At 38.4% G+C, this 26,609-nt stretch overlaps 1 protein-coding gene across 1 annotated transcript in view; it reads right to left on the reverse strand.

The window, feature by feature from the left end:
- Nucleotides 1–26,609, reverse strand: part of PTPN9 (protein tyrosine phosphatase non-receptor type 9) — a 73,363-nt gene that overhangs the window by 11,723 nt on the left and 35,031 nt on the right. Inside the window, exons 3-8 of the mRNA XM_043490346.1 lie at nucleotides 24,992–25,081; nucleotides 24,146–24,270; nucleotides 18,684–18,789; nucleotides 9,029–9,139; nucleotides 6,929–7,257; nucleotides 2,961–3,054 (exon numbers count right to left, since the gene is read on the reverse strand). Coding sequence (XP_043346281.1) covers nucleotides 2,961–3,054; nucleotides 6,929–7,257; nucleotides 9,029–9,139; nucleotides 18,684–18,789; nucleotides 24,146–24,270; nucleotides 24,992–25,081 — 855 coding nt within the window. The remainder of the gene's footprint in view (nucleotides 1–2,960; nucleotides 3,055–6,928; nucleotides 7,258–9,028; nucleotides 9,140–18,683; nucleotides 18,790–24,145; nucleotides 24,271–24,991; nucleotides 25,082–26,609) is intronic.

The raw sequence follows: 26,609 nt of genomic DNA on the forward strand, positions 1-26,609 counted from the left end.
ATCTCCCAATGTCCTCCGTCTATTTACATCATTAGCCATCAGGGAAATTAAATAGGCTAAAATTTTTATTGTTTTTATTCTACCTCCTCACAAGATCTCTGTCAACACTATTTAGTCCAAGCTGATAAAAAAGCCAAACAGATGCAGCTACAGCCTCAAGTCACAAAATAGCTAGTTGAGAGTATCTCACAGCTAGGATGGATGGATATTAGAGGACATGAAGGGTTACAGGGCAAAAGTAAAGATGCTTCAATAGGAAACTAGGGAAAACCCATACTCCAATCCAGTCTAGAGAGATCCAAACGACTCCCCATCAGCCCTTTCGCCACTGGTTCCAACACGTGGAGGACAGTCTGAACTGGCAGTACCCCCGCAGCCACCCTCAGAAAACATCTCTGAGGGATTCCCTGGGTGGCCCACTGATTAGGACCTAGGGCTTTCACTGATGTGAGCCGGGTTCTATCCCTGATCAGGGAACTAAGATCATGCAAGCTGCATGGCTCAACTGCAAAAAGAAAACATCTTCCATCTCATGGTCAAATCCATGTTATTTGGATGCATGTAAATTAGATAGTCAGTCTACCAACTTATCCTCCCACTGATTATTTACTCAAGAGTTTCCTGCTCTTTTCTTCTCCCACAGCAACTGGTAATGACCTCATACTATAATACTAGTGCTCTACCCCAATTTGGACACCTTCACTAAGCTAATGGAACATATGCAGTGGACCCAGCAAGCTAAAAGTCTCACTCACCCCAACCAGGCTTCTTAATCCAGGCCTCACCCACAGTCAGCCAAAGCCCATCCTCTGTTCTGCCTGGCGCACTCAGATGGGACCCTAAAGGGCCCAGGTGAGAAGGCATAGAAAAGTACAAACGATTTAGCTGGTTCATGTCAATCAACACTATTGTATAAGTAATATATAAGCTGTCATACTTGGAGTTACCCTCATGCTCTGAAAAGAAATGGCACTTCTTTAAAGGAGACTTATTTCTTTATAACTAAGGATACCAGTTTTTAGCATCCTTGTCTCTGAGAGCACTGGGAATTAAAACCAGCAATTTCAGAAGAATCATTAGATATTAAAAACTGAAAATGACCTCAGAGATAAAATGCAGACTTGGGGGCAAACTGAAACAGCAGGAAGAACCACAGCAGCACACATATTATGTTATGGGCCAGGTTCAATAGAAATATAATTCCAGGTATATATAAATCTGCTAAACAATTCACTAACAAACCTGAATCTTCCACTTACTGTGGAAAAAAGCCTCTGCCACTGTTTGTAGTATGGACAGGGAGTATTAACTGAAGTGATGATCTTCAGATTAATTACACGATGACTAGAATAGTCTCCTGGTACACTGAGGTTTACTCATTCACTCACAAATAATTTACGGAATGTCTGATACATGACAGGCACTGTTCTAGGTCTTGGAGACAGAGCAGTCAATAAGACAGATACATTCAGATATCTCTGACTCTAGAGCCTCAATTCAACTAAGACAAAACTCAGTAATACTGATGAATTTGCCTTCAATCAGGCAGACTCTCAGCTAATACCACTGCAGGAAAACCCTCTGTAAGGATCCTAGACAGGGTTATGAATTCAGTTTATGGACTGAAACAGTAGGGTCAACGAGATTAAAACCATGATCCCACGGTCCTGACTCATGTATCATATATGCCCAAATATAAGGCAATGATTTTCCTAAGAATTATCCTCCAGAAAAAAGAGGAGGGATATAACAAGTCCTTATGCTGTGTGTTACGTTAAGGGGCACTATTTAAACTCCTTTACTGTGAACAGGAACCTCAATCAATGCTGGTTTTTGATGTGTATAGGTCACCAGACAGAACTGTTGTATCAGAAGGAAAAAAGAAGAAATATAATACCTATTTAATTGCTGACCTCAAAATTTTAAGTTTTGGATGTCGCTGTAAACAAGTCATACTAAAGAGGACTTTAAAAAGAAGTAAGTAAATGATTATGCTATAGAGGATGCATGAGATACAGGATGAAAGAAAAGAAAAAACTGTGCTAATGTTACAGATTTTTTTCTCATTTAGGATGAATTTTCCAGTGACAATACACTTAAAAAGGGAAATAAAAAGATGTGCTCTGGAAAACTGTGTCAGATTGACTCAAAAAGTAGCTCAAATAAGGACAAAAAGAAACAGATGTTAAAGATGTATGTGAAGAGTCTGAATAACATTTTCACTAAATATCCCTACTAAATATATGTGATTTTTAATATGTACAGATATAATTGAATCAATACTAAATAATATAGGCATTTGACCAATTCATCTCTTTTGTGCTTAGTCTCAGTCATGTCCAACTCTTTGCGACCCCTTGAACTGTAGCCCACCAGGCTCCTCTGTCCATAGGGATTCTCTAAGCAACAATACTGAAGTGGGTTGCCAAGCCCTCCTCCAGGGGATCTTCCCAACCCAGGGGTCGAACACAGGTCTCCCGCATTGTAGGCAGATTCTTTACCATCTGAGCCACCAGGGAAGCCCACGCATACACTAGTCTAAAATTTTTGTCAGATCTTCTAGATGGAAAAATCAGAGGTCACTTATAATGAGTCATCTGGTATTGATGCATATACCCTCACCAGTAAGGTAGATGATATGTCTATGACTTTATAACTAAAGAGTAAAAGGAGAAATTAAAAAAAAAAAAAGGAGAAATAATTTATTGAGTACCTACAGTAATATACCAGACTTTGGGCTATCAGCATGTACATAAAGTATTTCACATAATTTCCACCTAGTACTATGAGATGGGCATAAAAGGACTTTCATATGGTAACAGACTAGTATGTAGTCTAAAACTCAAACCTTCTCTCTCTGGCTTAGAATTCATGTTCTTTCTACCACAGTATTAGTCAGCTTCACTTTGGAAGAGGCTTACATTTCCCCCAGTGCTCCTGAAAGACATTTATCTTTCTACCTGAGTGTGGCCGCTTCTTTTTGTCAGCTTCACCCTAGTTTGGTCCAGGCAGGGTACATCTCCATAGCGGTTCTTCTCTAGGTTTCCTGGAGACCTGAAAGAGATGAAACAAACTGAAATAAAGAAACAACTGCAAAAGTTGAAAATGGATAACAGGAGTGGAATTGAGGGTAAGGCAGGAGACTGCTGTTTGTCATTCATTACTTTTTTTCTTTGGTATTATTTGATTCTGAAAAAGTCATCTGCATATATATTGATTAAAAGCAAAAAAAAAAAAAGATTACAAAGACCACCCACATAAAGTAATGCTCTATATTATTTATGGGTATGCATGTATATGTAAGGGTATAAACATAATGATCTGGAAGGAAACATACCACATTCATACTAGTGACTGCTTCTGAGGAGTGAGAACTGATGATGAGGATTAGAAAGGATTTCAACTTTACAATTAATTCTTTCTTTTATATAAAAAGATGAAACAAATACAACAAAATACTAAAAACTGCCAGTTATTAATTCTTGGTGGTAAGAAATAGTTGTTAGTCACGTTATACTCTTAGAGGAATCTTCCCACACAAATAAACCCAGCTGATATTTTACAAAGTTCCAAGAACAATTCAACAGAAGAAGGAATACTCTTTCCGACCGATGGTGCTGGAGCAATTAGATATCCATAGCGAAAAAATCTGAACACCAAACTAAACCTTGAACAAAAAGTTAATTCAAAATGGATCACAGATTTAAATAAAATGTAAAACATTTCCCTAACAATGTTAGGGAAAAAAAGTAGAAAAATCTTTGGATTCTAAGGCAAGGCAAAGTGTTCTTAGGCTTGACATCAAGAGCATGATCCGTAAGAGAAAAAAATGATTAAAGGAACTTCATCAAAATAAACTTCTGCTTCACAAGAGAACCAGAAGAGGATGAAAAGAAAAGCTATAGACTGGAAGAAAATATTTTCAAACTATGCATCCAACAAAGAATCAGTACCTAGAGCATAAAGAACTCTCAAGTCTCAAGAGTTTAAAAAAAATCCAAATAGAAAATGGGCAAAAGACATTTTTACAAAGGATATACAGATGGCAAATAAGCACATGAAAAGATGTTCAATAACATTAGCTAGTAGAAAAATGTAAATTAAGACCATAATTTTAACTTAGGGATATCATTACATACTTATCAGAACAGCTAAAATTAAAAAAAAAGTGACAACACTGAACACTGGTGAGGATGCAAAGAAAACGGACCATTCTGGGACTTCCCTGGTAATCCAGCAGGTAAGACTCCACGCTCCCAACACAGGTGGCCTGGGTTTGGTCCCTGGTCGGGGAGCTGAAGCCCACACGCTGCAACTAAGAATCCCATATCCACAATGAAGCTCAGAGACCCAGCAGAGTCAAATAAAGAAATAATACATATTTTAAAAAAAGAAACAGCCCATTCATATATTGCTGGGGGGAATGCAGAAGAATATAGCCACTCTGGAAAACAGCTGGACAGTTTTTCATAAAACTAAACACTTAGTTAACACATAACCTAGCAATTCTACCCTTAGCCATTTATCCTAGAGCAATAGAAACTTATTTTTACACAAAACCTAGACATGAATGTTCACAGCAGCTTTACTCATAATAGCTAGAAACTGGAAACAACCCACATGTCCTTCAACAGGTAAGTGGTTAATTGCTTAACAGTTTACACTGTGGTTCATTCATATCATGGAATATTATTCAGCAATAAAAAGGAACAAACTTGATACAAATCATAACTTGGGTGAAACTCCAGAGAATTATACTGAGTGAAAAAAGGCAATCCCAAAAGTCTGTATACAGTATGATTCCATCTATAAAACATTTTTGAAATGACAAAATTATAGTAATGGAAAACTGATTAGTAGTTAAAGGGGTAGGGATGGGGAGGGATAGAATGGAGAGGTATGTGGTTATGGAATTCTGTATCTTGACTGTGGTTTTGTATATACAAACCTACCTGAGTGATAAAAATTGCAAAGAACTAAATACACAAACACAAACAAAAATTGCAGAAATCTGAATAAGATTGGTGGACCTGCAATATGGGAGACCTGGGTTTGATCCCTGGGTTGGGAAGATCTCCTGGAGAAGGGAACGGCTACCCACTCTAGTATTCTGGCCTGGAGAATTCCATGGACTGTATAGTCCAAGGGGTTGCAAAGAGTCAAACACGACTGAGCAACTTTCACTTACTTACTTATCAATATCCCGGCTGTGATACTATACAAAGCTTCTGGAAGATGTTACCATGGGATAGCTGTGGAAAGGGTATACATAATCTTTGAATCTACAATTTTCTCATAATAAAAATTAAACTTTTATTTATAAAAAATCCTTTACATAAAATAACAAATAAAAAAATCCTTTGAAAGAATGATGTAGAGGGGAAAAAAGGTAAAGTCTCACAGTCCATGGGCATCCTGGACCGCAGTGAACACTCTGATACCTACTTCTTAACCTAGAATTCCAAGGAAAACAGTTTGTTCTGTGCAAGTAGCTCTACTGGAACTGGGTGTAAGACACAGGCCTGAAGATGTTGAGGATTCTGGTTTCTAGCTCCTGAAGTAGGACGTTTTCATTCATTCACTAAATAAAGAGGCAAGATTGGGAATTCTTCCATAAGATTGGGATATATTCTCTGATTATAACAATAGCTGACTTGGATGATGCAAAGGGACAATCCAAACACACTTTTTGAATGTGGTGAAGGGGAACCATGGTAGAAATGACACCTTACGGACCCCTCAGCAGAAGCACCAGAGCAGGGTCAAGAATTCCCAGAACAAGGGTGCACCCTCTGCTCTGGCTGGGAAAAAGACTGGACACGTACAGGGGTCTAGAACTGGTAGGGAAGAACACTCTCCCCGCATGATACAGGCTCTGCTTTTTCTTGCTCTCCCTTTTTTTCCCGTATTTTTCTTTGCATTCTGGTTTTGCTTATTGATTTTTTTTTCTCAATTGCTTCTTCTCTCTTACCTTCCTTATCTGTTTCCTAACTCGTTATTTTTCTCTTTCTTTTCCTTCTCTCTCTTTCCTCACTCTTTGCATACTTCTTTTACAGCACACTGACTAAGCTAGAGAGGAATTACAAGGGGAGAGAGGTACTCACAGATTCCTAAAACACTTAAGCTATAAAATAATCAGTGGATATCAGTGAGTCTAACATAAAATATTACAAACAGGAAAACTGAGGTATAAAGTAGAGAAATAACTTAAGTCACAGAGGACATTTTTGGCTAAGCTGGAACTTGAGCCTGAGACCCACTGGAGACAGCTTCCTTAATTTTCAACAAACAGATCTCAAAACTTGGAGGAAAAGAAGTTTTTGCTGCAGCCAATGAAAACATGTTTAGATAAAGGACAGCAGCAGTAAGAGAAATGATCTGTGCTCTACTGCCAATAATAGTCATCAAGTGGTTACAAACCAGTTATAGAATTTAGGTAGAAGGAAAATCCCACAGGCTAAATTTATAAGAGGCAACTCTGCTCTCTTACTGACTGTGGGTTATTTTAAATGAACCAGTACTCCACCTCAGAAAGTAATATAATACTATAAACACTCTAGGCAGAAGCTGCCCAAAAGCAAGGACCAAAGATCACACTCAGAACAAGAATCAACAGCCTAACTTTTGGGCCTCTATTTTTTTTTCCCTAAAAGCACTCGCATATCAGGAAAACATCAAAAAATGCATCCTTTAGTACACAGTTTCTCCACTGTTACCAAAGACCTTCAGAAACTTCATAGCATATGCTGTTGGCAACAAGCGCCAAGAGGTGCCTCTTTCTGGATGAGAGAAACCATGATTTAGGTGAAAGCGGTGCTCCTTAACCTAAGGAAAAGCCTCTCTTAAGGAAGTGAAGTGTGGAAGGTGTACCAACGCGTGTCACAAGCATCTTGGAACGTTATTCCTGGCCCAAACCTTCCCTACTTACATGGAACAGTGGAAAGTACCAACTGGGTTCTCACGACGGATGTCTTCATACTCCTCGTATATCCCCCGCTTCTGCCTGGTGCTAACATAGTCCATCAACTCCTGGATGGTCATGGCATGGGGGTCTGGGACATGCACTGAGTCCCAGTCTAAGGCCGGAGGGAGGGAGAACAGGATGATCTCATCGAAGGGGTCTGGGTGGCCATTCATCTGGGATAGAAACTGGAAATTCCAAGTGGCAAGGTCAATTTTGACATATCCACCAAGGTTTTCCGGGAGGCACTCTCTGGGCAGGTGCTGGGTGACCTCAGACGTCTTCAGTATCTGAATCTAGAAGGTCAGAGAGAACCATGTGAGTCTGTGGGGATGGAAGGGCATACAGACAGTGAAGGTAAAGAACCAAAGTACTTCGAAGAATGAGATAAGATTGGCTTGAAACACCTGGTATACTTAGAAAAGACGTAAATGCAATTTCATCTGTTTAATACTGAAATCCTAGGAATTTCCCAGGAAAGGTTTGATTTCCCACAATGTATAACAAATTCATTCCTGGAATTAGGGGCCCTGTTATAAACATAAAGGTAGGTATAGAGAACCAAGGCTTTATACTATATACAAGGGTTTCCAGTTCCATCTCATGTGGGTCCTGGCCTTTTTGACTACTAAGAATGCACAGGAAGTGGTTGTTTTTGTCAACCCATACTACGGTAACCAATTCTAAGCCTGTTAGCTTGTCCTTTACTCACAGCTTGCTATGGATGTTCTCAAAAATAGATTTCTAAATGAAAGCAAGACTAGACCAGTCACCCAGAGGCAAGGAAGCCCAGGAAAAATGCTAGGGAAGTAACTATAATACTCAATTCCTCTCTTTGCTGCCATAGTTGACACAGCCATATTGGACCAAATTAGCCTAGTTGGTTCTTTTTGAAATCTGTGTGGAATGGGATGTTTGCTGCTGCTTCTTCCTAGAATGCCTTCTTTTTCTCTATGGCCTCCTCAAGGACCAGCTTATAGCTCACCTCTTCTGTGAAGCCGTCCCTGATTGTCTGAGGCAATATTCTCCTTTGTGTTCTCGTAGAGTCACAGTCTTCTGAACATGTCTTGTCCCCTTTCACAACCATGAGCTCCACAGGAGTAAGGGCTATGTCACTCAAGTTTTAATTCCCAGGGCTCAGAACATGGACTGTAAAGGTGCTCAATATATTTTGAGCTTACACATGCATGTATACACTTGTATAAAATTCAAGCGTTAAGAACTTGCCCAAGGAGTCCTCTCAAAGAGTCACCTGGGAGAGTACCTCTCCTACTCTGGGGTCATTAAGTCCCTAAGCTTCTACAAAACAAAATGTCTTTAGTTTTTTCCCTCCAACCCAAGTTGCCTCAGCTACAAAGATCTGTATTGTTAGTATTCATATGATCTCGTATTTAAAAAAAAAATCCTCTGATAATATTTTACATTATTATCTTATTCTAGTATATCAATGTTTCCTATACCCTTTCTTCTAAGGGTGAGAAAAGAATGAGTGAATGACTGAAACCATAATCTTTCTGTCATGGAATATTCTGGGAATGATAATAGAATTAAGATGATGTTAGACAACACTTTTGAAGTTAGGAAGCAACAAGTTGTTTTAAGAGAAAATGCCAGGAGTAAAAAGAGTCTGAGATTCTCCTTTACCACCCTGGTGGTCAACAGACTGAGTGGTACTTCCAGTTGAACAAAATCAAATACCAGCTCAATTGATGTAATTATATCAGAAGCTGTACAAGTCTAAATTTGGGAAGTAGTAGCTATCTCTAAGTTACTCAAGAGACACATTTCTTCGATACTAGCTGCATGCAAAATACTATATAGAGGGGAACTGCCCAAATTATGCCCAGGTCCAAACTTCAAGGAACTTGTAGTACAGTCAAAAAGGCAACCTGTACTGGGCTGAGTAAAGAATAAAGCAGAAAATGTAAGTGAACACACTAACAGAAGCAGGAAGAGAAACAAACCAGGAAGGCTTTTGAAGGTAGAGAATTAATTGGCAAGCTTCAACAGCAGAGATGGAACTGTATCTACCCCACCTCCAAATAAAATAAAGTTAGCTTGCCTTACCCTCTCCCGAACTTTATCCTTCAGAAGAAGGCTGATGATGGAATACGGCACTCGGAACCATATGGGTGCTCCCACAATCAGCACTTTCTTCAAACGAGCTGGGAAAGCTCCCTGTGGAGAACACGTGTGTGTGTTAGTCACTCAGTCGTGTCTGACTCTTTGTGACCGCATGAACTGCAGCCTGCCAGGCTCCTCTGTCCATACAATTCTCTCAGCAAAAATACTGGAGGGGGTTGCCATGCCCTTCTCCAGGGGATCTTCCTGACCCAGGAATCAAACCCGGGTCTCCTGCATTGCAGGCAGATTCTTTACCATCTGAGCCACCAGGCAAGCCCTGTGGAGAACACATACAAGGATTTAAAAACACCAATTAGGGCACTTCAACAGTGCCTAGTGGGACCTTTGATTGTTTAAATCCAAAACTTAGGTTTTCTGCTCTTTTCACCATTCTTACCCAGCAGGGGGAATCTACAGCCTAATTCAGATTTCACTTAGTGGCTAGAGAAAAAGTAGTTAAAAAGAAAGAAATGAAAGCAACTGAAAAGTCCATCAACAGAGGAATGGATAAAGATGCGGTACATATATACAATGGAATATTACTCAGCCATTAAAAAGAACAAAATAATGCCATTAGGAGCAACATGGATGGACCAAGAGATTCTCATACTGAGTGGTCAGACACAAAGACAAATATATTACTTATATGTGGAATTAAAAAAAAAAAAGGGTACAAATGAACTTATTCACAAAACAGAAGAAAAGCCATGGATATAGAAAACAAACTTACGACAAAACCCACCACAATATTGTAAAGTAATTAGCCTCCAACTAAAAAAGATAAATGAAAAAAATAAAAAATAAAATAGATTAGATCAGAAAAAAAAAAAGAAAGAAAACAAACTTATGGTTACTAGGGGGTAAGGGTGGGGGAGGGATAAATTGGGAGATTGGGATTGACACAAACACAATACTATATATAAAACATACAACTGATTCACTTTGCGGTTCACCTGAAACACAGCATTATAAACCAACTACAGTTCAATTAAGTTCAAAAAAAGAAATTAAAAGCTGATTTACCGTTCAAAGTAATCATATTATGCAGAGATGGGGGCAAAAGTTAGCCTGGGACACCTAAGATTTATAGGTGAGTATGCTGGAATCCACACACTGAAATGCATGGGCTTTGAGTTATTTGATCTGGATCCACTTAACAACTGAGAATGACTTCAGAACTTTTGGTTACATTAGTAAGTAAGATATACCCTAAAGATTCTCAAGTATCCCTGCAGACCTGAAAGAGGAATCTCAAAGGAAACAGATGAGTACCTCCTTACCTTTTTTTTCCTGTGATTATATTCCCCCAATCACATGAGTTCTCTATGAATTTTATTGTCAGTACACCACATTTTCAAAGAAACTCTTATTTGTGAAGCAAATAAATAAAAAAGTAGTAATATTATGTTCTTGTCTATATAAGCTTTATAGATCAAAACTACTCTAACTGTTCTTGTCAGCATACATGTATGCATCCTTATGTTCTAATTATTAAAACTTTAAGGAACAATTAGATCAAAAATAAAATGAACATGAAACATTTCTCATAATCTTTCCTTTATATTGATATCTGTGTGTTTATAATCATTTTCCACTCATCTCTTATCTATTTATATATTTACTCAGTCAGTCAATCAATATGATCTCCTGGGTATGAGGACAAATGAGGTCTAAAAGAAAGGAGACACCCTGATCTGCAGAAGGCATAAGAATTAAAAATTATTTCTTTTTAAGCCACAGCTCTTTGTTTCATTTAGTTTCTCAACATTCCAGTCCTGTTCATAGGCTGGGGTAATGAGTAATACTGTCCTTCTACTGGGAAGAAATTATTCCCAGCTATATAATAGTATTTTAAAGTACTGTAATAGCATTTTAAAATATGAAAGATAAATATGAGAAAATCAGCCACCCTATAAATAATAATCACCATAAAAGTATAATGGTAAAAAAGCCTCTGGTTTATAACAGTATTTGTATACAAAAGCACCATCTCTCTCCCTATATGATACTGGTCTTACAAAAAAGATGATTTATCCCTGGAGTTTACTATGTTTATACATATAAACATGCACATTTTTAAGCCTGAGAATATACATCGTAAGAAACATGTAAGACATGTAGTTTTTAAATTTTATTGAAAGACATAACAAAAGACTTCAAAAAATCCATAAAACAAAGCATTCCTGGACAGGTGAAGATGAGGCTGAAAGTCAATTCTCCTTAAATTAATTCATTATATCCAAATTAAATCCCAAAGTGTCTTATCTACCAGAACTCGAGTGAATGACTCTAATGTTCATCTAATCAAAAGATGATTTTTTAAAAGCATTTTCTCAACAGATTTACAATTCTGAAAAAGTGATTATCTCTGTGGAATGTCACTGGGGTGTGTGAAGGAAGGGTTAGAGACTTTTCCTTAAATTACCTTTTTTTTTGTTTTTATAATTTAAAAAAAGGTATAAAGTTTGTTTTTAGTATGCATGTTATATACCAGTAAAAATTTAAATAAAAGCACACAAAAGTGCATGTAAAATAATAAAAGTGTAAAAATAGTCAAAATAATTTTTAGAAATAAAAGAATACAGGGAAGCTTATCCTATAAAATGTTAAACTTCATTACAAGGCTACAATAAATTAAAAAAGTGAATATGTTGGTCTGGATGCCTAGATCAATAGAACAGGGAGTCCAGAAATAGACACACTTACCATATGAAAATTTAGTATAAAATAAAGGTGTTACCCGAAGTAAGTAGGGAAAAAAGTGTATTAGTTAACAAATGTCACCAAGACAGCTATTTGAAAACAAATTATTTTGTCCATAATATTATGTACTGTGCATATTATTAAATGTAAAATATGTAATACAGTATAGTAAAACTATAATGAAAAATTAAGAAAACATAGTACTATGACAAGACACCGTCATGTTGAACAAATTATAAACTGCAAAAATGCTGGTAACACATACTTAATAATATTTCTAATATTCTTTTTTTTTTTATTTCTAATATTCTTAATAACAAATCTTGCAAATCAATGAGACAAACACTTCAACAGAAAAGTGGGTAGAATATATAAGCAGAAAATTTTTTTTAAAGAAATACTGATGTTAAACGTGAAAATAAGTTAAAGTTCATCAGTAATAAAAAAAAAACAAATAAAGATATGGATATGATTAAAATCCAAATAGTAAATGATGATGAGAATCTAGCAAACAAGGATGTTGATGGGAGTACAAATCTGAACTAAGTTTTTAGAGGACTATTTGGCAGTATTTATCAAATTTTAAATGTGCCTACATTTTGACCATAAATATCTGCTTACAGAAATTTATCCTGAGGAAATAATTGACCAAATATACAAAAATAAATGTAAAACGATGTTCACTGAAGCCTTTATAACAACACAAAAAAATAAAATAAACATTTTTTCTGCTTGGTATATCAACAACAGGAATACTTTTTGCAAGCGACTTCTCTGGTGTTCCCAGTGGCGAAGAATCCGCCTGACAATGCAGCGGTGCTGCTAAGTCACTTCAGTCATGTCTGACTCTTTGCGACCCCATGGACTGTAGTCCACCAGGCTCCTCAATCCATGAGATTCTCTAGGCAAGAATACTAGAGTGGGTTGCCATGCCCTCGTCCAGGGGATCTTTCCAACCCAGGGATCGAACTGATGTCTCATTATGTCTCCTGCATTAGCAACCAGGTTCTTTACCACTAGCACCACCTGGGAAGCCGGACAATGAAGGGGGACATGGGTTCAATCCCTGGTCTGGGAAGATCCCACATTCTGCGGAGCAGTTAAGCTTAGGTGTCACAACTAGTGAGCCTGTGTGCGGCAAATACCGAAGCCCCCCAGGCCCTACAGCCTGTGCTCTGCAACAAGAGAAGTCACAGCAATGAGAAGCCCACATGCCACAACAAAGAGTAGCCCCCACTTGCAGCAACTAGAGAAAGCCCACTCAGCAATGAAGACCCAGCACAGAAAAAAACAAAAACTGTGCAACCATTAAAAAAAGTGAGAGAAAAAATGAGCTAAGAGCTGTATGTACTGACATATAAAGATGACAAAAATACACTGTTAAGTAAAAAAATGACAAATTACAACTGCTGCATATAATATGCCATACTTGTAAAGAAAAAAAAAAGTATCCTCATCCCATATGTATGTATACCTATATACACATGTACACATTTTAAAAGCTTGGACATACATACACTAAGTTCTTTAAACTGATAATTTTCAAGGGGTGGAATTATAAGTAATAGCTCTGTACTTACTGGAGAAGGAAATGGCAACCCACTCCAGTACTCTTGCCTGGAGAATCCCATGGACGGAGGAGCCTGGTAGGCTGCAGTCCATGGGGTCGCTGGGAGTTGGACACACCTGAGCGACTTCACTTTCACTTTTCACTTTCATGCATTGGAGAAGGAAATGGCAACCCACTCCAGTGTTCTTGCCTGGAGAGTCCCAGGGACGGGGGAACCTGGTGGGCTACCGTCTATGGGGTCACACAGAGTCAGACATGACTAAAGCGACTTAGCAGCAGCAGCAGCTGTACTTATTAATTGTATTACCTTCAGCAAGTTCTTGTATTTTCTAGGCCTAAGTTTCTAGATCTACAAAATGGGTACAATGATAGTAATAGCCATCACAACTCACAGGAATGATATCAGGATTAATTGAGGATTAATGATATCAGGATTAATTAATTTAAAGCATGAAGTTAGAACTGTATTCAAAACATTCAGTAAGTGTTAACAAATATTACTTTTTAAGTGTCAGCATTAATAAATTTTCTGAAAATTAATGTACTTTTAGTCATATATTTCTCTCTTTTTTAAACTCACTCATTTATTTATTTTCGGCTGCACTTGGCTTTCTTTGCTGCAGCATGTGGGCTTTCTCTAGTGGCAGCAAGTAGGGGCTACTCTCTAGTTGTGGAGCGCGGGATCTAGAGCGCTGACTCAGGAGTCGTGGTGCATGGGCTTAGTTTCCCCACAGCATGTGGAATCCTCCTGAACCAGGGATCGAACCTGTGTCCCCTGCACTGGCCGGCAGACTCTTAACCACTGGACCACTAGGGAAGTCCAAGTCATGTATTTCATTATCAGAAAAATAAACATTTATTCTTTGGGCTAGACAAATTCTACATTGTCTAGTAAAGATAAATTTCACACTGTATGGTTTAAATTGTTCATCTAAAACAACAGTTAAGAATCCATATGATGGCAACTAAAATAGGTCATGACATTTTAAAATTTAAAACAAGGATTACTCCTAAGAAAGTTACCAAGATGGGGAGAATTTATTCAGAGCAACTTAGGAAGTCAAAGATTATTTATACTTTTATTATAGTGTCGTATTTTCATCCAAATCCTCACCACAGTAACTACTGGAAATTAATTCACAATGAATAGAAATCTAAAGTGTGAGACTGTGCATTAAAGATAAACTTCTATTTATAACTTTCATAAGAATGAGGATGGTAGGGGACTGCATTTAAAATTTTATCTATTCCTCATGACGGAGCAACAAGTCACTAAAAAGAACATATAGATATATGGATTTTAAGGCAACCAAACTTTTATTTCATTCTGTTTTAATTTATATAACAAAACACCTACAGTATTTTCATTATTTTGCAGCAAATAAAGGAGGACATACAAACAGCAAAAGAACATTTGAAGAACAAGATATAATGTTTTTAAGGAGTTCAAACAACAAAAAAAGGATACTATTATTTTAAAATTCTATACTTAAAAAAGGAGAAAAATTATAGAATGCATTACTGGGATAGTTAAAGGAAACAGATACTCTTATTTGTTGGTGACAATGTAAATTTCTTTTCCACTTTTATTGAGGGTAACCTAGTGATGTATAAAGAGAGACACAAGAATACTCATAATCTTTAGCCAAATAATCCAACTCTAAGAAATATTTTCTTAAAATAATTTAAGAGAAAGAGCGAAAATAATCATAATAGCATTATTTAAACCTGAAAACAATCTGAATAATACAGAAAGATGGTTAGATAGTTAAAATTGTCTATGATATATTAACTTACCAAGTTATTGTGACTCTGTTAAAACTGACAAGGAAAAGGCCTATGTTGTGGAGAGGCTATTTAGTATGCAAAACTGGAAAAAAAAAATAGCTACCCATATGGGAAAAAAGTCAGATTCTTACATCTCATACCATACTCAAAAATCAACTCCAGATGGATTAAGGTCTTAAATGACAAAAACAAAATTTTAAACTTTTAAAAGAAAATAGCTCCTCAAAAAATTAAATGTAGAATCACCATATGATCCAACAATTCCACATGTAGGCATACACACCAAAGAATTGAAAGCAAGGACTCAAACAGGTGCTGTAACACCAACGTCCACAGCAGCAGCATTCACAATAGCCCAAACGTGGAAACAACCCAACTGTCCTTCGACAGATGAATGGATTAACAACACACGGTATATACATATGACAGAATATTTCAGACTTCAGAAGGAATGAAATTCTGGTACATGCTACAATACAGACGAACCTTAAAAATATTAGGCTAAGTGAAATAAAATAGACACAAAAGGACAAATATTGCAAGATTCCATTTACATGAGGACCTAAAATAGGCAAATTCATAGAGACAGAAAGTAGAAGAGAGGTTACCGGGGACTGTGGGGTGGAGTGGGGATATACTGTTTAATGAGCACTGAGTTTCTGTGTGGGATGAACAGTTTTGAAAATGGATAGTGGTAATGGGTTGCATTGTGAATTTACTTAATGCTACTGAACTGTACACTCAAAATTGTTACAACAGTAATCACAAGATTGTGTATAAGTGTATATTTTATCACAATAAAAAATTTAATTAAAAAATTAATACACATGGTGGAACCAGTGGTAGAGCAGTAAAAAAGAAATATTTAATACTATTTTTCTGACTTTGGAATAGGGAAGGACTTATGATGCAAAATGTATTAAGCAGAAATTAAACACAGACACATTTAACCATATTAAAATGAAGAACTTTTGTTAGTCAAAAGGACTCTGCAAAAAGTGAAAAAGCAAGCTATAAACTGAGTATATATATGTATATAGATGTGTATGTATGTATACAGATGTGTATGTATGTACGTACATACAAGTGTGTGTGTGTGTTAGTTGCTCACTTGTGTCTGACTCTTTGTGACCCTATGGACTGTAGTCCACCAGGCTCCTCTATCCATGAGATTCTCCAGGCAAGTATACTGGAGTGGGTTGTCAAGCCCTTGTCCAGGGGATGTTTCCGACCCAGGGATTAAATCCGGGTATCCTGCATTGCAGGCAGATTCTTTATCCTCTGAGCTACCAGGGAAGCCTGACATACACACAAAGAGATTAGTACTAATATATAAGCAACTACATAAATGGATGATAGGAAAATGGGTAAAAGTCATAAATAGGCACTGTGCAGAAGAAAACATAAATGGCCAATAAATACATGAAGAGATACTTAATCTCACTAGTAAGAGAGATTTTGAGTTATATCACAAGATACCATTTTATACCTGTTGATTGGGAAAAATTAAGAAGTATGACATTATCATGTATTGGAGAGGATGTGGAAAATTTACACACGGCAGGTAGGCAAAACCATTTGGAAAAACAATTAAACACTACCTTATAAAACTGCATCTTCCCAGGCCTTATGACCCAGTAACTCTACTCCTAGATGTATACTCTAGAGCATTTTCAGTGGGGGTGGTATCAACCCCAAAGGGTGAAATTAGTTCTGAGAAGACCAGGAATGGGAAAAACGGTCCAAACATACATGCTCTCTTTGCACATAAAGCACAGATGTACATTCTGCCTTAGAGATATTCTTTCACACATGCACCAGAAGACATGTTTAAGAATGTTCACAGCAGCACTGTCCGTAATATTAATAGCAAAAATCAGAAAACCACCCAAGGAGCCATCAATAGAAGTGGATAAACAAAATGGTATATTCACCAATGGATGAGGAATTAAAAGGCATGAATCCTTCAACCATCAATTAAAAAGGAATGAATATCAGCTACAAACCACACTAGCAATTTTAGCAACGCAGTGGTGAGTGTAAAAATGCAAGTCCCAGTGAACAACATGAAGTATAATATTCTTTTTATATAATTTCTGCTGTAAAGAAAGCTGTAGTAGTAAACAAACACTTCTAAACATCCAGTTCCACAGTACTCCCAAGTGAGGTACTAGAACAAAGGCTACATAGACTCCTGGGTGAATGTTTTTCCCACTGCAGGTTGTCATGCAGCAGGTCCTGAAATCAGTTCAGTAAGTCATGACTAACACTTTATTTTTATTTATTTATTATTTATTTATTTATTTTTATTAGTTGGAGGCTAATTACTTCACAACATTTCAGTGGGTTTTGTCATACATTGATATGAATGAACCATAGATTTACACGTATTCCCCATCCCGATCCCCCCTCCCACCTCCCTCTCCACCCGATTCCTCTGGGTCTTCCCAGTGCACCAGGCCCGAGCACTAGTCTCATGCATCCCACCTGGGCTGGTGATCTGTTTCACCATAGATAGTATAGATGCTGTTCTTTTGAAACATCCCACCCTCACCTTCTCCCACAGAGTTCAAAAGTCTGTTCTGTATTTCTGTGTCTCTTTTTCTGTTTTGCATATAGGGTTATCGTTACCATCTTTCTAAATTCCATATATATGTGTTAGTAGGCTGTAATGTTCTTTATCTTTCTGGCTTACTTCACTCTGTATAATGGGCATGACTAACACTTTAAAAATATGATATACAACAGAATAATCACAATGACTATACAGAGTAAAGAAAAGGTAAAGTCTGTCTTATGAAACATTTTTAATTTTGTTTTATAAATTGCACACAAAGATCTTTACACCTATATCCTTGGATTCTGAAATCTAAACATCTCTGAAACCACTGGTTTCTATTGTTAGTCTGGTGCAAAAATCCATGCGACAGCAAACTCTGACCTGAAATTTCATAGGCTGTTTATAACCTTTGCTCTTCTCCACTCATTATGAATAATACATTTCATTGCAGAAATATTTGATACTAGAGTGACATACATACCATATTATCTTTTAAAGTTCAAAATATTAAATAACACCTCTGGACCTAAGAGTTTGAGATAAGAGAATAAGAAACTATCTCTGTATATAACTTTATATGTATGTGTAGAGTTAGTGTACATATACTTTTGTGAACTAAATTACAATGGAAAACATGGTTCTGATTAGGCTTAAGACAAAAAGTCTGAAAATCACTGGCTAGGTTACATTTTTCAAGACAATGACCATCCCTAGCCTTCATTAATTTTTATTCTACAAAACTCTGAAAAAGAGACATCCCACCTTTACAACTCATTGTTCCTGTGCATTTTAATTCTTCCCACTTTACTTTTAAGACTGTTTCTTATTCTGAGGAAGCAGATATTGGTCATCACTTACAGGTGACCTTTACATTGAACATAATTCTGAAGTTTACATCATTCCTAAATCTCACAAAGAATAGAAAAAAGGAACCATTGAAGGAGGGTTGAAAGGGTCCTCTCACAGCCCTTCCTTACCTTTAGCAAGTTTAGGACTTTCTTGCCAAGATCCAGCTCAAAGTTGGTATAATTAGAACCGCACATGTCATAGATAAACACCAGTCCATTCCTCTGAGTTTCAAAGCTGTAAACCAATCATTGAACAAAAATATTTATAAGTAATAAGATGGATGAGGCAGATTGAAAACCTGGGTCAAAAACAAAGAACACAGAGAGTGTGGGACACATATGGGACCGAAATAACTGCCTTCCCTAAACACCAGCCTTATAAAGAATTTATAATAAGATATACATATTTGGACTTTGACCCTGTTTCCTGGCAGAGTTCCTATAACTTAGAATTTCCTAGGAAAGCAAGGAAGGTATCCATTGCTATATTAATGAGGTGACCCTTGGAATGCTCTTAGGACATCTAAGGATGGAGGCTGTTTGCCAGAGGAACCAACCACGTGATTAGAAAGGGTTGGAACTTCTAGTCCCACCCTCCCACACCCAGGAAGAGGACTGGCGCTGGAGACTGAACTCAGTCACCAATGGCCAATGATTTAATCAATCATGCCTTGCAATGAATGAAGCCTTCATAAAATGCCAAAAGGATACGATTTGGAGAATTTCCAGGTTGATGAACACATGAACACACGCAGATGAACACATGTAGCCCTCTCAGGGAGGGCATGGAAGCTCCATGCCCCTTTCCCCATACCTTTACCTCTATGCATCTCTTCCATCTAGGGGCTTCCCTGGTGGCTCAGGTAGTAAAGCATCTGCCTGCAATGCAGGAGACCTGGGTTCGATCCCTGGGTAGGGAAGATCCCCTGGAGAAGGAAATGGCAGCCCACTCCAGTACTCTTGCCTGGAGAATTCCATGGATGGAGGAGCCTGGTAGGCTACAGTCCATGGGGTCACAAAGAGTCAGACATGATTCAGCGACTTCCTCTGAGAGAGGGCACGGAAGCTCCATGCCCCTTTCCCCAAACCTTTCCCTCTATGCATCTCTTCCATTTGGCTGTTCCTAAATTATACCCTCTTATAATAAACTGGTAACATATTAAGTACAATGTTTGAGTTCTATAAACTGCTCCAGCAAATTAATCAAACCCAAGGAGGGGGCACTGGAACCTTTGATCTATGATCAGAAGCAGAGATGACAACCTGGACTTGCCACTGATGTCTGAAGGGACAGTCTTTTAGGACTGAACCTTTAACTTGTGTAATCTGAGGCTATCTCCAGGTATATAGTGTCAGAGTTGAGTTGAACTGCCAAATGCCCAGTTCGTGGGGGAAAACTCCTTGACAATATGGAGGAAAAAACCCACATGTTGGAAATGGAATTATACTTACTGAGGCATATTTATCCAGATTCATCAAGTACCAAACTCATAGTCTGAGAATGTTTCAGAGCAACTAGGTTATCAAAATTTGAACTGTTTTCTCCTTTATCTCTGAATCTGACTATCCAAATTCTGTACCATACTATGTTTAACTCAAAGTTTCCTCTTCCATGAAGGTCTCCCTGATAATTGTCACCAAATGTACTACCGTCGTTCACACCCCTTGAAGCCCCACAAACCTTTCTGTGGATTTTTCTAGCGTCTCTTAATGTACTCCTATTTTGTGTAGCGATCTCATTCTCTCCTAGAGGGCAAAAACATGTTTTGTTCACCTCATTACCCTCCACAGTCCACAGCACAGTCCTTGCAAATATAATGAATGGTCACAGAATTGTAATTCAGTGGCCTCGAAGCCCATCACTAAGAAAACACTGTGGGCCTATGAAAAACTGTAAACAAAATTCTAAACTCAATGATGATATATTTTTCTCTTATGACTTTAATGAAGGAAGAGAAAAACCTACTAATGGTCTTTGGGAGGCATCTTAAAAAGTAGATAAAGAGCTGGTGGGCCTATTCCCAGATTGAAGTAAGGAACAAAAAATATCACTTGGTCCAATCTCCTTAATTCCTAAAGTTGTACTCTTCCACCAAGCCCGATCTTTACCTGCTTCTGATCTGCACACCTAAATGACTGTTAGAAATAAATTATCTGATTGGACTATTCACAGATGATAGCAATAGTTTTCACATGTATTTATATTCAAGAAAACTTTTTGACACAAAACAAATTCCTGAAATCAGGAATCTCAATGTTACTCTGTATCCTTATTTTTTGTTTCTGGCATTACCTCCTGGAAACCTCCATAACTTCATCCTTTCAACAGAATCCAAGTCAGAAGCACCTATCCATGAAGTAGCACTTCAAAAATCTCTGAAGTAGAACCAAGCTTCTACCACAGACTTAATTTCAAATGGCCCCTCACATGTTAAAGTGAGAGCTATATCTTGTCTCATTCTTTCACAACCCTAGAGAGACTAATTTACCAAGATCAAAGATGCTGTTAAATGAGTGGCCCAGCACTGAGCAGACTGCCCACATCTACAGATTTCCCTTCTCTCCACACCAAACTAGAAGAATTACAGGTTTTCCCCCTCACAGCTCCAGCCCGTGGCGGGGGATTGAAACAAAGAGAAATCAGCACCAGAGGAAACAGAATTTAATAAAAGAAGTTATAGTGCATAATGATGTAGATTCTATATTCCTAGACCTAAAACTGATCATCCTTTGAAGGCATATGAAATACAAATGCAATAGCATTTTTACTTCCCTGGGTACAGAATATAAGGTTTATCGTTCAATAACAACAATAATTCCCTACTAAGAACAACTGCTTCCCTACCCTACTGAGATTGATTCCTGGACTAGGATATAACTGGGAACACCAAGAAGACTACCGCTGCCTCTGGCATTTGCTTCAAAATAATCAGAGGTAAAAGGGTGGGTGAGGGGCTATCAACAAAACAAGACTGGCTTCAGATCATTGTGAAAGAAGATGAATGATAGGCATGTGAAAGTTGATGATACGATTTCCTCTCCACCATGGGGATTTGGGAATTTTCCATCATATAATGTTGAAAAGAAGGTTTCCTGTCCTCCTAGAGCTTACCATCCAGTGGTAGGTTAAAAATAAAAAGAAAAGCATGAGATAAATGACATCATAAGGTTCAGTTCAGTCGCTCAGTTGTGTCTGATTCTTTGTGACCCCATGAACCGCAGCATGCCAGGCCTCCCTGTCCATCACCAACTCCTGGAGTTTACTCAAACTCATGTCCATCGAGTCGGTGATGCCATCCGGCCATCTCAACCTCTGTCGTCCCCTTCTCCTCCTGCCCCCAATCCCTCCCAGCATCAGTGTCTTTTCTAATGAGTCAACTCTTCACATGAGGTGGCCAAAGTATTGGAGTTTCAGCTTCAGCATCAGTCCTTCCAATGAACACTCAGGACTGATCTCCTTTAGGATGGACTGGGTTGATCTCCTTGCAGTCCAAGGGACTCTCAAGCGTCTTCTCCAACACCACAGCTCAAAAGCATCAATTCTTCGTGTTCAGCTTTCTTCAAAAACTGAAGAGGAACTAAAAAGCCTCTTGATGAAAGTGAAAGAGGAGAGTGAAAAAGTTGGCTTAAAGCTCAACATTCAGAAAACTAAGATCATGGCATCTGGTCCCATCACTTCATGGCAAATAGATGGGGAAACAGTGGAAACAGTGTCAGACTTAATTTTCTTGGGCTCCAAAATCACTGCACATGGTGACTGCAGCCATGAAATTAAAAGACGCTTACTCCTTGGAAGGAAAGTTATGACCAACCTAGATAGCATATTAAAAAGCAGAGACATTACTTTGCCAACAAAGGTCCGTCTAGTCAAGGCTATGGTTTTTCCAGTGGTCATGTATGGATGTGAGAGTTGGACTGGATGTATGATTAAATACAAAATGATTGGTATTAGTAATAACTGCTATTAAAGTCAGAGTAGAAAGAATTTTATGACTAGTTGGAGGGGTGAGGGAGCCAGGCACAGAAATTGGGCCTTCACGGAAGGGCAAGATTTAGTGAAGAGAAAGGGTTTCCTCCTCTTCCATTCTGGTTCAAGGTAACAAAGGAAAACAAAAATTTCTACTCACTGGTAGAATATTTCATTTAGGGGAAACAAAGGGCTCACATTTATTTAGCTTACATGCACCCTCTGAAAAATGAGGAGTCACCTAGGATTTTTAAGAACGTGATAGAGATCATGAGAACAAAGTTTTAACTGCGTTTACCTGTGTGGTATTCCTATGGGATTCAATACTCTCACTGGAAAAAGCAAGCTTTGGTCACTGTCATGCCTGTATGAAAGCTCTGACTCTAAGCTGCTCAAAGAGGAAGCCAATGCTAAATTTCCTGGTAAAAGAGCCTTCCACTCAACCCCCTGAGGTAAAGAAACATTTCAAAGCGAATTCTATTCCAGAAATTATGTCTGAAGAACAATCATAAGAAAGAAGAACTGAGAAATCCTTTCTCCTTAGTAACTACTCTTTTTTAGAATAATGCTGTGGGTGTGGTTTGGATATGTCTCCCCCTGAACACCACCAGCAGAAGCTAAGTAAATGAAAGTAACATTAACAAGGCAGCAGCCAAGTGAAAGAGACACAGAGCCCTACCTCAGAAAATCCTTCAGCTGTCCCCATCCTCTAAGAACAGAAGTATGACTGAAGTGCATAGCTGCCTCTCACAATCTCCAGGTTCAGCCCTCGATATATCACTTCTAACCCAGAGGACCAGTCAACGACACTGGGAGCAATAACACACTGTAAATGGTGAGCACCAGGGAAAAAAGGATGTAAAAGAGAAAAATAGCATAGTAGGAGTACAGATAGTTCTGACCAAGAGGGAAGAAACCAGGATCTTAGACTTAGTTCAATCAATATGTAATGACTGTAAAAAAGCCACAAAACTTCCTGGGGCCTAAGTTTCTTTGTCTACAGAATAGTAATAATACTATTTACCTAAGGGCAGGAATGGAGACATGACCCAAGCTGGTTCTTTTTGGCTTATAAAGGAGCCTGGTGGGCTACAGTCCATGGGATTGCAAAGAATCAGATACAACTGAGCGACTGAACACACAGCACACTTATTTATAAAGATGATTCTGCTTAACTTATGCTCTTGGACTCCTCTCTCCTGAATGCTGATTCTCAAAATCCTTGGCATTATTCTACTTTTACAGATAAAGAAACTGAGGCTCCAGAGGGTTTTGAAAATCAATACCAGGGGAAAATGGTCAGAAAGAACCAGCACAGGTCATCTTACCTTCACACTCTTTCAATAAGTAATTCTCAGTACACTAAGAATGGCTAGTTAATTAGCTTTCTTAGCTTCTGTTACCCTGAAATAGAGCCAAGCAGGTAAGGATGCAGAATACCCATCATCTTGATAGTACCTGGAAACAGGCCAGGCCCTTAAGGACATGGAGTGTTTTCTATTCATAGCACTGCCTAAGGCACATCCTAGGAGCATGGTGAATGCACTGCTGAGTTTAATCAAATCAAATACTGTCACTTTCCCATCTGGATGTAGAACACCCAAAAGATAATGCCCAAGCTCACCTATCCACAGCTCTGTCCAGCAAGTAAAACAGAGCCTGAAGTACCACATGTTGGACTGACTTGTGGGGATGATGTAATCTGGCAGTGAAGAGGGCGATAGAGGCTCCTGTTGGGTCCCGAACATTCTAAAGCAAACAAAACAAGAAATATTTAGATACCAAATAGAAAAATCACAGAAATCACTGAGGCTTCTTATAGCCTGGACAAAGGTTTGCCATAAAGAGCACAGATATTGATAATACTTCTCTGACTTGCATCAATTGCTCCAGAAAAGGAAAAAAGCTTTTTAATCATCCCATGTCTGACTCTCAGCACTCCCAGGATCATATTCCTACGGTAGGAAAAAACCACATTCTCTTAACTCTTTAAGTACAGAGAAATTAAATTAAACAATGGCCTATATTGGCTGCCTAGCTAATTTCCCAGGCAGGATAGCGAAGAAAAAGCAACAGGAGAAAACCATAGAATACGACCATGGTTTCCATGCTCTGCCTTAAAAGTACCATTGGACACTTACCTGAAAGGCTGTGGTCTCTAAGTGGAGAGAACTTACTTTAAATAAAGAAGGACAGGGCTCTGACACACCATATACACCTCCCAAAGGTCTTGACTGACCTCAATGGACCAATGAAGAAACTTTTCTAAAACTACTATACAACTGAGTTTCAATTATTTCAATTATTACTAGAATAACTTTATGCCAAACTTCACAGCTGTTTTGCATCTATTCCCCACTATTAAGACTCTCTAGATTCAGGAAAAGATATCTAGGAACAAAGTCCAAAGAGAGTAATAGCTACAAAAGGAAATAAAGAAATGTTACAAGAGGGTTTCATAAATACTCACTAAGATGGTGAATTTTCCACTAAGGATCTCAGAACGGAGAGGTTCCTCATGAGGTTTCAGCTTCACAATGCCCTCCTTCCTTCGTGTTTCCTAAAAATAAAACAAGATAAATTAATATAAAAATACTGTATATTCATGACAGCTTTATGTAACCACCAAATCTCAGAGATAAGGGATTTTAGAAATCAGCTTACTGAATCAGGAATTCCTTTAGTAACCTTCCTCTAGGCCAACTGTTAGCAGAATTCTTGTCCAATGCTATCTTACTAGCCCCTCAGAGCTTAGGATCTCTCCTTTGAATCAGTGAGAAGCCTAACCCTGAAGACCAACCAATATATATCAATCATTAGAGTGCAAAGCTAAACTTCTTAAACATGCAGCAGCACTGATACTAAAATATGCACCTAAACTGTCTGGAAGCACATATCTTAACACCTCATCCAGGCTTAGGCCTCTCCTGTCTTAAACAGGAGCCATCCCCCGCCCCCTTAGTATCCTCTGCAACAATAGCTACCATGCTGCTGCTGCTGCTAAGTCGCTCCAGCCGTGTCCGACTCTGTTCGACCCCCCATAGAACGGCAGCCCACCAGGCTCCCCCGTCCATGGGATTCTCCAGGCAAGAACACTGGAGTGGGTTGCCGTTTCCTTCTCCAATGCATGAAAGTGAAAAGTGAAAGTGAAGTCGCTCAGTCGAGTCCGACTCTTAGCGACCCCATGGACTGCGCCTACCAGGCTCCTCCATCCATGGGATTTTCCAGGCAAGAGGACTGGAGTGGGTTGCCATTGCCATGACCTCATTTTAATTCATCTTCACAGTCAGATTCTTCAAGCTCACCCTCAGCTCCCTCAACACTCATTCAATCACATTCTCATTTCCTCCCAGTCTAACCATACCACCCAGAGCTCCTGCTCCAGTGACTAGGACCAGTGCGCATCTTCAGTCCTCCTTTAATAAGGTTGACCACTCACATTCTCTTTTTCCTAAGAGATTCTCTATTTTTTATTTTTTAAAAAAATACTCTCTTGGTTCTTCTATTTCTTCAGCTTCTCCTTCTAAGACTCTTTTGTGGGCTTTCTATCACTCATTTATTCACTCATTTCACTCACTGACTCATTCATTCACTCTGTCAATATTTGTAGAGCAAGTATTATGTGCCAGGCACTGAGCTAAGTGTTAAGAACACTGTGGTGAATACAAAACTAGGTCTCTGTTCACATTCTTCCCCAATTCATCCCAAAATCAAACTCAAATGCCTGCAGAGGCAAGGCAGCAGGTGAAGACAGTATGCATGCTGGAATCACAGGAGAGTGCATGTCTTACTTAAACCATAAAAATTTAACTTTAACAAACAATACTGAGAAAAAAGCAAAAAGTATGAAATGAGGTTCTGCTCTACACATATCCCTACTCCTCACTCTCTCCCCAGATGCCCACCCCCATTATCATGGCTCCAATATTTAGCTGTAATATTCTACTCTGGGCACTCTGAAGTCTCTACTTCCAGTCCAGCCTTCTTTCCCAAACCCTAGACTCATATCTCAACTGCTTAAAGGACATGTCTATTTGGCTATCCCACTGGCACTTCAACCTTAACGTGGCCAAACTGAACTCATGGCC

Source organism: Cervus canadensis, chromosome 17 (assembly GCF_019320065.1).
Source record: "Cervus canadensis isolate Bull #8, Minnesota chromosome 17, ASM1932006v1, whole genome shotgun sequence".
NCBI lineage: Eukaryota > Metazoa > Chordata > Mammalia > Artiodactyla > Cervidae > Cervus > Cervus canadensis.